Here is a 13,197-nt window from a genome sequence, read left to right as displayed (position 1 = left end):
TGACTTTGCATAGGAGAGATTTCACAAGGAGTCCAGGTGACTGTGAGGATACATTTATTAAAGCTGGGGACAGTGAAACAAGAAAGGGCTTAGCATAGAAGGAGCAAACAGGAGAGCCTGGGTTGGGCTGCCTGAGCTCACTGGGAAGTCAGAGAGGAGGGAGCCTTGGGGACAGGTTCAGGGATTAGCCTGTGTGTTGTGACAGGTCAGGCCTAACAAGTTCATTGGATTTGGGAAGACGAAAGTATACTCATGGAGCCGTGGGGATGCCTGACATGCCTTTACTCAAGGCTGGGGGATCCATGCATGCTGCAAACTGTGTGTCCCTTGTGTCCCCATGTGTCTCTGCATGTCACACTTCAAGTTACCTGGCCCCTTTCTCTCAGAGGGAAATCCCTAACCCTTTAATATACTAAATACAGAGTTACAGAGTTGGCAAGGAGCCAACAGATTATACAATAGAGCTTCATTCTACCCATGCGAGCCTACTTGAGGCTATGGGAACCATTTACTGGATCCAATTGCAAGGCTACAAGAACATTACTTATCAGACCCATTCTCAAGGTTACGGGAAACTGCTTTCCTTAGTTGCCCAGGCATCTGGTTGAGGAAGCCAGACTGCCTCTGTTTACCCAAGCCTGGGACAAGTAGCCAGCTGCCCATCGCCTTACAGTCTGGGAGACTGGTGCCCATGAGGAAAGAAGTGGGGCAGAGTGGGGGACGGTGGTGAAAAAGGGTATGACTCAGGCTGCTTCCCAGAGGGGGAGCTAGGGTTCTTTGTGCGGAGGCTTTTATCTCTCTCTTGCAGTGAGAATCTTAGGCAAGATCTCAGAGGAGGGTTCAGTAGAACATTCATCGGTTCTCTAGGTTTACCCTTTCAGGGTCATGGTCTCCACTGATTGGTTAGCAGCAGAGCAGAGGGTCTTTAGTAATTGTAGGAGATCCTGGCATCGCCCACCTGGTTTGGCTGCTTCTCTAGGCCTGCAGCTGAAACATAACGGAGGCCTAGATGTATGTTATCTCCTAGATGTGGTTTCCAGGGAGAAAAGGCTAGGAGAAGGGTTACCCTTAGGGTTGGTTCCTTATTTTCTCAGTTTTGCCCCCTGCCAGGCACTCAGGGGGCCTTCTGCCCTGGTGACCATCCACACATGGCTATAAATTGCTCAGCCATTGTATTCAGCTGTCTGCTTCAGTTTCCCTGTTCCACTTGCTAAGGAATTTTCCTTGCTTACTATCCTATCTCAATAACAACTAATTGAATTATTGTCATTTCTTTTCTACAGATGAATACTATTACTAAACTGTTACCACCACCACCATGATGGATTGAAACAGGAATAGGCCATGTGCAAGAAAATCAATTATTAGTTTAATTTGGGAAATGAAGACTAGGCCAGGGAACAAGAAAGGGATAAATCCTTGAAACTAAGACAAATGATAGCCTTTTTCCCTGTGAAGCAAGCCACTCACACTTCCTTGGCAATTTATCACTCCTTTGGAGCACCAGCATTTTATTGGTCTTCAGATTGAATCTGCATCCTCAAACTATAGCACAAATATTGCTGTGCTAAGTGGAGTAAGGTTTAGAGAAATAGGAGTGACCAAGGGCTAATACAGCTTGGGATATGGAGAATGGTGATGCTGTTCATCCAAATGGTGAGATTGCAAGGGTGGTAACTAGGAATATAAAATGGTGAAATACGCAGAAAAGCTTGTTTTTAGATATGATGACTTTCTTCACACTGATGTCTGGACTTTGGGAGATAGCCAATTGAAAAGTTCCTGCAGAGTGCAAAAGATATAGGCCTGGGTTGTGGTGAATGAGTCAAGCTCAAGCACATATCTGGAAATTATTCAGCATGGTGGTAATGGTTAACACCACTAACATGGATTAGATCTCTGAGGTGGCACATAAGAAGAACGTATTCAGTATTTGGGGTGCCCATAGTGAAAGGACTAAAGGGGTACCAAAAGCTTAAATATGTACATGGTGTTTATTATCTACTTCACATCACATGGGTATGTGCTGATGTAGTAAATAAGGTTTGGGAGAGGCACATCTCTCATGATACTGTGAACACCCAATCATCATGTATACGAACTGCAAAAAAAAAAAAATCAGTGTGTATATGCCATTTAATAGCAATGATTTTCAGAGTTCTTTTCAAACAGTAATTTCTCATGAAGCCTCCATAAAATCAGAATGATGAAACTTTCAGGTTCACAATATTCTTTTACTCTGTAATACTAATAACTGATTTATTTTAGGCTTAAATGCTATTGCAAGAAATATGATAGTCCAAAGGATAGTACTTTTGTTCTTTTGATTTAATTTTTATTGTATTTTCCCCATTACCATTTACTCCACTTATACCCATGTCCATGAGTCCTTTTCAAAGGAAGTATTACTGTAAGTTATTTCCGCTAAAGTTGAAATTCATTAAAGACATACTAAATGAGACAAGTAATACAATGGAGGAAAGAAAAGGAGAATAATTATATCAAATAACCGAATTCCAAGAAAAGATGTTTTAAGACTAGCTTCCAGGATGCCAAAGCAAAAAGTGAACATGGTGATTAACTAGATATTGTCCCCACGTAGGGCTTTTGAAACACGATTAATTATCACTCTCACAGGGACCCTCCCTAACCTGGAGATTCTGATGAATGGGCCTTGCTTGGGGTCTGGGAAGCTGTGTATGTTTTAAAAGTTCCCCAGATGATTCTGAGAATTAGTCAAATTTGACAAGCACTAGTCCAACAGAGGAAACATACCAGTTTATAGGACCAAAAAAAAAAGTATTTTTCTAGGTCTGAAATCTGAGATTTTGTTCCATGGACACTGGAGAACACTGAATAATAAAACACAACTGTTCTCAGTAGCATTCAAGAAACCCAGAGATTTTATATGTGTGTATCTCACGCTGACCTTTGATACAATAAAAACTAACAACACAATGCTAAATTATAATTGATGTGGGAAAGGAACCAATGGAAAAATTACATTCCTTAGTCCTCTTCAGAAATTTGGATTCAGTAAATCTGGGTAGGTACCAGAAATTTGCGTTTGTAATAAGCACTCCAGTTGAGAATGATAAAAGTGGTCCAAGACCACATTTTTGCTCTGAAGGAGTGAATGGTTAACAATATTTCTTAAAGTTTCAGGTTTAGATATAAAATCTTGAGATGTGTCATTTGTGATATGCATTTTTTAATTTTTTTAAAAATTAAAGCATGGGACTGAAACAGGATTAATCTAGTTCCACGAGTAGGCTGGGAACAATTCTGTGGTATAAAACCAGAGAGCTCCTTCTAGTTAAAAACTTTCTTCAGCTCTTGGGAAAATATCAACAGTGTAGGTTGCATTTATATGCCGAGAGAATACTCTCACCTTAAAAGTAAGAAATTGATACTCAGTGGATGAAAATCTTACAGAATAATGGTAAAAAAACATGGGACGACTAATTAACTGTCAGTCTTTCAGTAGAGATGCTTTTTACTCATAACACATTAAGTATCGAATATACTACAGTATTAATATAATCATGCACAAAATAGGGTCATCTACTTGAACCCTGAATTGCTGCAACCTAACTTATATTGGAAACCTCTGATTTATAGCAACATGTTTTTTTTTTTTAGATTGGTCTTCAATTTAAGTATATCAAGAAAAAATTTCTTTTCTTCAGAGGTGTATTCTTCAGTTCTTTGTGGTCATTAACCACCCTAAAGTTCTTAAAAACCTCAGTAGAAATAAGTGAGGGGATCTGTCATGCATGTTAGCTTTCCTGCAGAATTTGTAGTGCGTAACTTGACCAACCAGAGAGAAAAAGTGGTGTTGGCCGAGCACTCTGAAAGAAGCTGAGTCCTCTCTCTGCTCTTTACACTGGTTAGTTACTGAATCCTAAATTCAGTTTAGGTCTCAACAAGAGAGATAACCTCTGATAGATCTTTAATAACCTACCATATTGTGCCTAAAAAACCAAGTTGGGATCTACTATAGAGCTACTTGCTGGATGCAGGACACTTGGGTTTAGTTCTCTTTAGATGGTTTTCCCACTACAGTGAAACTTTAAGTCTCCAGTTCACCTAATTCTCCAGGCCCTTCGGTCTAGATAATAGGTCAGAATATTTATGCTCAGGGAACATTTTATGCTTGAAAATTGTAACCGCCGAGGAATATAAACTTAAAGATTCTTATCCTTAAGCCTAAGAGAACATTAAATAAACTGTACCTCTCGTTCCCAGTTCTTGATAATTTTTCAGGAGAAAATTGTAGTACAAAAGTGCTTGCTCCATTGGACTAAGGAGTTGAAACATACTCAGTGTGTAACACCAGTATTTTTTGCATTCTTTGTTTTTAAGTATGTTTTATTGATTATGCTATGACATTTGTCCCAAGTTTTCCCCCTTTGCCCTACTGCACCTGGTACCCCCATTCTCTCCAGCAATCTCCTCCCTGAGTTCATGTCCGTGGGTCATACATACAAGTTCTTTGGCTACTCCATTTCCTGTACTGTTCTTTTTTTTTTTAAAATTATTATTATTTTTTTTAGAGAGAGGGGGAAGGAAGGAGAAAGAGGAAGAGAAACATGATGTGTGAGAGAAACAGTGATAGGCTGTTTCTCTCCCACCTGCAACTGAGGACCTGGCTGGCAACCCAGGAATGTGCCCAGAGTACGAATTGAACTGGTAACCTTCCAGTGCACAGGCTGGTGCTCTGAGCCTGTCCACTGAGCCACACCAGCCAGGGCTCCTATACTGTTCTTAACATTGCCCTGTCTATTTTGCACCTACCAATTTGTACTTCTTAATCTCTGCACCTTTCCCCCAGCCTCCTCTTTCCCCCTCCCAGGTGATAACCCTCCAAATGATCTCCATATCTATGACTGTTTCTGTTCTGCTTGCTTAGTTTGTTTTTTAGGTGTAGTTGTTGATAGTTGTGAATTTGTTGCCATTTTAGTGTTCATAGTTTTGATCTTTTTTCTTATACAGTTCCCTTTAACATTTCATATAATAATGGCTTAGTAACGATGGACTCCTTCAGTTTTAGCTTGTCTGGAAAGCACTTTATCAGCCCTTCCATTCTAAATGACAGCTTTGCTGGATATAATAATCTAGATTGTAGGTCCTTGCTTTTCATCACTTTGAATATTTGTTAGTCCATTCTTGCCTGCAAAGTTTCTTTTGAGAAATCCACTGACAGTCTTATGGGAACTCTTTTGTAGGTGACTGTATGCTTTTCTCTTACTGCTTGTAAAATTCTCTCTTTATCTTTAACCTTTGGCATTTTAATTATGATGTGTCTTGGTGTGGTCCTCTTTGGGTCCAACTTGTTTAGGACTCTCTGTGCTTCCTGGACTTGTATTGTCTATTTCCTTTGTCAAATTAGGGAAGTTTTCTTTCATTATTTTTTCAAGTTTTAAAATTTCTTGTTCTTCTTCTTCCTCTTCTGGCACCTCTATGATTTGGACGATGTTTAAAGTAGTCCCAGAGGCTCCTAAGCCTCTCCTCATTTTTTGAACTCTTTTTCTTCCTGCTGTTCTGATTGAATGCTTTTTCCTTCCTTGTGTTCAAAATCATTGATTTGAGTCTTAGCTTAATCCACTCCATTATTGGTTCCTGTAGATTTTTCTTTGACTTAATGAAAACCTCCATTTCTGCCTTTTATGCTGTTGTAGTATCCAATGGTTTCTTTGATCATCCTGATAACCAGTGTTTTGAACTCTGCATCTGATAGCTTGCGTATCTGCATTTCATTTGGTTCTTTTCCTGGAGTTTTGTTCTGTTCTTTCATTTGGGCCATATTTCTGTCTCCTCAATTTGGCAGCCTCCCTGTGTTTGTTTCTGTGTACTAGGTAGCTGCTTTGATTAGGCAGTTGCATGGCCTATTATAGAAAAGGCACCTGTACATTGTATTGGGCTGGACCTTAGGTAATCACCCAGGTGAGGCAATCCCTTTCACCCTTTGTGGCTCTGTGTGGGGAGGGCTCAGAGAGGGGACAATGCCACTGCCTGGCTTCTGGAGACTGCCCGGGGGGCCGCTGTCTCCCAGCACTCACACTGCACTTTCTCCTCTTCTCCCTGTATGCCACTTACGCCCTTCCAGCTGTGGCTTTGGTGCTAAATCCCAGGGGTGGTGGGTATGCGTGAGTCCTAGGGCCATTGAGGGCCCTTTACAGAGTCTTTTGAGAATTGTGCAGTTTCTTCCACCACCTCAACCCCCACTGGTTTTTACAGCAAGAAGTTATGGGAACTTATCTTCTTGGTGCTGGAACCCTGGGCTGGGTTGTCTGTTCTGGAGCTGGGATTGCTCATTCCTGGGGTATCCCTCCCAATTTTTATCCACCACTTGTGAATGTGGGGTCACTCATTCCAGCACCTCTCCACGTCTCTGCCCCTCCTACACATCTGGATGAATGTGGCTTTTTAAAATCCTTGGTCATTGGACTTCCATACAGCTCAATTTTCTAATGGTTCTGGGTAATATTTGTTTTGTAGTCTAGGTGTAGTTTTTGCTGTCGTTGTGTATGCAGGTGAAGTATTTACCTATGCCTCTATCTTGACTGGAAGTCTTCATAATATCAGTATTTTTGACATTAAAATGTTTCATTTATATCAAACTAATAAAGCATACCTAATTTAAAAAATTAACTACTACCAACAGGAAAAAACATTTCACCTTTGTCTCTCTTTTTAAGATATATTTTTTCCTGGGATTAACTACTAAGATGCTTATACTTTTATTCATTGGTCAAGTTTAGACTTTATTGACTTTGCCTATCATAGGTGATGATTTAGCATTCTCAACCCCCCACCTCCTTTCTTGTTATAGCACAAATTGTACTCAGTGTTGACATTATTGCCAATGTAAAAATGCAGAGAGAGATGGCAGTTAATAATTATTTCCTTCATTGAAGAAATTTGTTTTTTGAATTAATAACTGCCTCATTTTTTTATTAGAATAATTTTCTATTCACTGATAGTTGTTTCAGTTGCTCAGCTGGAGCAGTTTTTTGGACCACCATCAGTGCTTCTGCAGCTTTTTGTTTCACTTCTTCCAGGTTGGCAGTTTCCCTTTAAGGACTTTTTCATTGGGGAAACAAACAAAAAAAGTCGCTTGGGGCAAGATCAGGTGAATAGGGAGGGTAGAGGATGGGAGTCATTTATTGTCAAAAACTGCTAAACACTCAGCATGGGTGTCAGCAGCTATGCTCATAAACTACCCATCATGAAATGGGCAAACGCTTTGAAAGTCCTCCAAAAAAAGCCACCGAAGCCCAGTGCATCCTCTCGCAATGATGCCAGCTGGTACACTGATACAGATGGGTTCCTAGAACACTCACCTACTTGGGGAAGTCTGTGCTACAAGGACCCTCCCCTCTAGAAGATAATATCATTTTTGGGGGTCCCCTCTCATATTTTATATACATTGGAAAGAAAGCAAATTAGTATTAGTATTAAAAATTAGTATTAGTTGAGAATCTTCCTGTGATATTCTGCTGCATCTGAGAACAGATCTCACCCACTCTGACCACAGGGATAGGCATAAGACCAAAAGCTGGGCCAAATATAGTACCTCAGGTTTTCTTGACCATGGGGACTGACCTAAGGAATGCAAACAAGTTAATACAAATCACTGAGTCCTTCCCCCAGATTTTCTAAACTGAAGCTGGAAGACCCAGCTTTCCCTGCTGGTTATAGACTGGGTAGGATATGTGCCCAGAGCTGCCCATAGCCATGTCCCCTGCTGTGAGAAGAAGCCATGGTGTTTGGGAGTCTCCACTTCAAAACACTGAGTTGAGAGTTCTGGGGTTGTATTGATGGAAACTCAAATCCCTGTTTCTGTTCAAGCCTGGCTCTACCTTCATCCTTCTCAGATTGGGTGCAACCAACATTCCCTTTAGCTTAAGCTAGTTAAAACTAAGCTTCTGTCACCTGCAACAAAATATATCCTATTATTTAGCTCCAGCTCCATATATCTAAGTGCCTAGTAGGTATCTCCCTTTGGATGTTCCTTGGTACTCCAGATTCCTATCTATATATAGTACAATGTTTCTTTCCCCTTTTCCTAACTCTACTCACTCCATTTCCTGTATTCTCTCATCCTGGTGACAAGGTCAACATCTACTCAACTGTGTAAGCCAGAAACATTGTTCTGCTAGACTTCTCCCTTTCTACCTCATTCCCACCTCTCAAGATCTTGTCAGTTTCTAAGTGCTATTTTTTTCCTAAAATATTTCTCTTATATGCTACCCCATCTTCTACCTTTGAGATCCTCCTTTGCTTTTTCTCTTTTCCTTCCCTCACTGCACTGAAAAGGCAAATGTCAAACTGCTTATCCTGCCCACTGCTTCTGAATGGGGAATCCTCCTGATAGTTTCCTGTGACACTTCTGGTCCCAAGTGATTAATTACACCAACCAGGTCCTCTCCAATGAGGACATTAGAATCTAAGACACATAGAAGACTACTAAGTTGTTGCAAAACAGAAGCTGAAGATATATACAGAGAAGGCAGAGATGATGCCACGAATATAGAAACTGTTGAGTATATAGTAATTCGGCCAGCAGAAGCTTATGAGTAACTCAAACTTACTGGGTATACTGAATGGAGGACAAAGTAATGGCTATAGTGATAGAAACAAAAATAAGAAGAATCCATGGACATGGATGACGGTTTGGTGATTTCGGGGGTCAGGGGCATAAGGGGACTAAATGGTAATGGAAAAATGAAATAATAAAAAAATAGAAGTAAAAAGAGGAATACAATCACCATGATGGTTGGGGACAAACTCTTGCCGTTGAGGCAGCAACAAAATGATTCCTAAATTATGTGTGTACTCCAGCCTGTGTGAAGCACGGGTGGGTGTCAGCATATTGGTTCCTGTGAGATTTCTGTGTTCCCATGAGCTTCTTCTCTAGGACCTCAACCCACAGGCACTATATAGGTTAGCCATATTGCTTCTTAACCACGTGATGCTCTGCCATGGCTTTGTTTATGTGCATATACTGTTCCAACTGGAACAATTCTTCTCATCTCCCAAACATCCCTAACTTCTTCACCTGGCTACCACTTACTCATCTTTTAAGACTGAGTTCAGGCTTCTCTAAGCGGCTTTCTACAACCCGACCAAGTTAGATACTCTTCCTTTACTCCAAACAAATTTAGTGGCACTGCATATTGGATATGCATCTCCAAAACTAGAATATGAACTTCTTTTGAGAGCAGAGATGCTGTTTTGTTCCCCTGTGTATCTCCAGCACCTGACCCCGCACCCAGCACAAAGTGGATAACTTAACGAATACCATTGTTTTCGTTAAGCTCAGTTGCCTAGACACCTTCAATTATCAATGTTTGGTAGCTTTCTATTATTACTTCTCTTCCAATATGAAAGAAGAGACATAGAAAATGCCCTGACTTATAATACTCTAATTCAAAAAAATCTGGTATATAATTCATATATATGCTGATGACTATTTTTATACTAAAACCTAAACTTGGAAAGTAAGTTGTTTGTACCACAGATGACAGAAATAATTATTATATAAAGACTTTAACTGGGAGTATAATATTTTGTAATTATCAAAAGTTGATGTGCATGAATCATTTGTAGAATACCACTGTAAGAAAATAAAGAGCTACAGAACTAATACATAATCATGTTATAATTAATACAAACCCAAAAACAAAGCCATTATCTGTAGATACAGAATAGGGTTGCAGAAAAGAAGGATAACGTAGAAATCTGTGCTGTTACTGAAGCAGCCAGAGAAAACAGTATTTTGGCCACTGGTAATAGAGAGCCAATCTCAAAGAATAATATCCAGTTTAAATTATGTAAATTTTATTATTTTTAAACTAATCATTTTACTTAATTGACTGGAGGTGGATAAATGGATGGATTCTGAATTTTTGGTAAAATGTTGTAAGAGCTAGGTTAGATAAAATATTCTACATTATAGATGTAAAATGTAAATTACATATTTGAGAAAAAAGATGGCATTATTTTAAAGTATATCAAGGGTTATTTTCAATGTTATATACTTATATTCTCTGTAAGTAATAGGTAAGAGAACATACTATTCTCTAATAACAAAGCAAAACCAAACAACAAAACTTCCATTAATCTGAAACTAAAGATGAGCTCTCCATTTCTTCTCAGGATCTGTGTTGCTAACTGTGGAAAGAAAATTAAGAGCCAAAATTTAACAGTGGATAAGCAAATTCACTGGATTTTTATCTTCTGGCTAGAAAAAGCATTTATTGCTAAAATAGTTTTGTTGCTCAATATAAAGCTAGAATTGTGTTTGTAATTTTAAAAACATTGCTGAAGCTTCTACAATCAAGCCTTGAACCGTTGGTTTTAAGGATTAAGCTTCCATAAAGATTCTTAATTTGACAAATTAACCTAACACTAGTAAACAATTGTAGAATTACTGCTTTAATAATTTTGAGTTTACTATATGTAGTGTTGCTAAAACCTTTAGCTGTTTCCAAATCTTCTGCATTTAAAATTCCTTGTGGTCTTGCGGTCTGGGAGAAGAGAAGCTATTTTCCACTACATGCCTTGGACTGCCATTCTGGTGGGTAAGGATGGGAACCACTAAGCAAGATTCCAGTTCCTGTGGGAGTGTTTGGTTCCCACGTGTGGTCCATTGGCCTCTCACTACTGACCCTTCCTAGTGCCATCTCTCCAGTGATAATCAACGAAAGACTCTGATGGGTGTTATTTTTCCTAAAGAAAACTAGTGCATATGTTAAAAAAAATAAATGCTGGCAATAAAAGAATTAAAATTTGTAAGTATACTTACATATCATTCCTTCTTTTTCTAATTTTTTCAAATGACACAAGAGGTTACGTTCAGCCATTTTATATAAAGACTCAGGAATATTCTAAAAAAAGAAAGTAAAAGAAGGTATTTCTTTTTTTTAGAAAAAAGGACAGAGTTAATCCTTTGAAACTTTAAAAAAGTGCTACAAAGACAATGATTTTAACTTAAATTCATTTTTATATAGTAATAGCCAAAACAATTTCAGCTTGTGTATGTTTTGATTTAGGCACTATGCTCTTATTTATTTTCCTATGGATAAAATACAGGGTAAGCCCTGTAAAGACAGTAACGGTATGTTTTGTTGACTACTGAACATCCAGTACTTAGCATAATGCCACACAGTAGGAACTCAATATTTTATGAATGGATAAATAAATATATGTAAAAATTATTCTAGATAGCTTTATGATGCTACAGACATTGGCCCTATGGTTTATTTATTAGGCTACATGATAATAACTTTTCACATTTTTCTTGGATATTCTACCTCTTTTATCATTTAGTTTTCACCCTGGATACTCTTCCTTGGAGTTCTCTTAAACACTGACGTTTACAATGTGTTGTGTCACTGACTCTTTTCTCTTTTTACTCAACCAGCTTGCCACAGCAATATCATGCACTAACGATTCCCAAATATGAATCTCTGACCCTAAACTCGCCCTTAAGCTCCAGTACCGTATACTGTCTCCACCACTGTGGTATTCTAGATTGCATTACTTGATCCCTTGCCTAAGATCTTTGAGCGATGGGTCATTCCCAGGTTATTGGCTAACGCTCAAATTTGTTAGCTTGGCAATCAAGGCTTCCCTTGACCTGATCGTGCCTGCCTATCCTGGTTCATTTCCTGTACTTGGAATAGATTAAAAAAAAAACAATGTACCAATGAACAGTCTATAGTGATTCCAGTATTATGAGGAAATGAACTCTCTCACAAAATTTACTTTACCCTTTTGCTAATGGAACTTTTATCTTTTAATCATCTTAACCCTTCATCTACCCCTCCCTTTTTAAAAAAATCATCTTTCCCTTTTAAGACAGAACATACTGAGTATGATCTGACTGTCTTTTGATACTTGGACCTATAGGATACTAAGGTCCCTTACTAATTGTAATTGGCCCCAGTTACCTTTTCAAGCTCTTTAGTTACACTTTCACGTTTCTTCTGGCTGTAGAGGTTGTGGTAGTGGGAGTTTTTAAACCTATTTAATCTAATGCCAAAGCCTACATTCTTAACCTCTAAGCTATATACTACCTATACAGCAGTTATCCAGTAAACATTCACTGAAAAACTGAATTATACTAATTGACCGCTATATAATAGGGCTGTCATATAATGATGTGCTTAGAGGCTGCTGAGGTGAGGGGTTCTCCCTATACACTAAATTTCTCTACTCATGTTCTTTTCCATGTTTTTTTCTCCATTAGTTAGGCATTGCTACTATTCCTCACTGCTATTATCCACGTATCTAGCAGATTGATTCTTCTTGCTTGCCACAGGCTAGGACACCAGACAGTCAAGATAGCTTGAATAATACGTGAGTTATTACAAATCTTGATCACCATGTAGTTGGGAACAGTCTCTCCTACAGAATGAAGTATATGGTTTCATGATGGCTCAGAATGGTTATTTTTGTTTTCTAGGCCAGATATTGTTTAACTTCTGTGTTCTAGAAAGTTGAGGTTGCTGGTTTCAAATCTATACAAGTGACATTATTTATAAAATTAATAGTTTTCTGGGAGATGGTAAGTTTATTGTATCTATAGCTTAGTAAACAGATTATTCTAATAAAACTGTGCCTATGTACAAATAAGCTAAACAAAAATTACCTTGTACATAATTTTTATAAGCTCCATTACTGTAAATGATTTTTCAAAATTATCACGTAATACTGTAAGAATTTGCTTTTCTCGAATATTTCTGTGAGAAATGTATTCTTGAATTTTAGCTTCAGCATCATGGATTACTGGGCCATGTCCTGAATTAGAACAATTATAAAAATTATTTCAACCAGAGAAAAATATTAAGTATAATTGAAGTTAATTCACTCTAAAAACAATCCATATGATATATTGAAACAGAATACTAAATACATAACAAATAAGAATAATTTGGGAAACTATACAGATATGACACAAAACATTAGACAATTATATCAAAATCTATACAAAATATTATTATGTACATTAAAAAGTATAAAATAAAAATATAGCAATAACAGCAGGAATCAGAACAGTAATGATAGGTAATAGTTACAGAGCACTTATTATTTGCCAGGCACTGCTCCAAATGCTATACATTATCTTTGTAAGAATCCCAAGAGGTTGGCACTACTATTACCCCTTTTTAACAGCAGAAACTGAGG

The 13,197-nt window shown here is 38.2% G+C and overlaps 1 protein-coding gene and 1 non-coding gene across 4 annotated transcripts in view; both read right to left on the bottom strand.

Annotated features, from left to right (window-relative positions):
* Positions 1-1,347: 1,347 nt before the first annotated feature.
* Positions 1,348-13,197, bottom strand: part of LACTB2 (lactamase beta 2) — a 34,906-nt gene continuing 23,056 nt past the window's right edge. For 2 of the 3 annotated variants that reach the window (XM_037148902.2, XM_053661011.1), the window contains 3 exons: positions 12,662-12,810; positions 10,814-10,895; positions 1,789-10,179 (listed from right to left, as the gene is read on the bottom strand). In XM_037148902.2, coding sequence (XP_037004797.2) covers positions 10,136-10,179; positions 10,814-10,895; positions 12,662-12,810 — 275 coding nt within the window. In that variant the 3' untranslated portion in view covers positions 1,789-10,135. The other variant, XM_053661010.1, reaches the window with a different exon arrangement.
* LOC119051986 (small nucleolar RNA U13) lies at positions 2,010-2,113 on the bottom strand. Its single transcript, XR_005083042.2, has one exon. It is a non-coding gene; the product is annotated as a small nucleolar RNA U13 (small nucleolar RNA).

This window comes from Artibeus jamaicensis, unplaced genomic scaffold (assembly GCF_021234435.1).
Source record: "Artibeus jamaicensis isolate MK-2021 breed Jamaican fruit bat unplaced genomic scaffold, CSHL_Jam_final scaffold_916, whole genome shotgun sequence".
Lineage (NCBI taxonomy): Eukaryota > Metazoa > Chordata > Mammalia > Chiroptera > Phyllostomidae > Artibeus > Artibeus jamaicensis.
The sequence above is the reverse complement of the archived record's forward strand: the minus strand, read 5'-3'. Positions and strand labels throughout refer to the sequence as shown.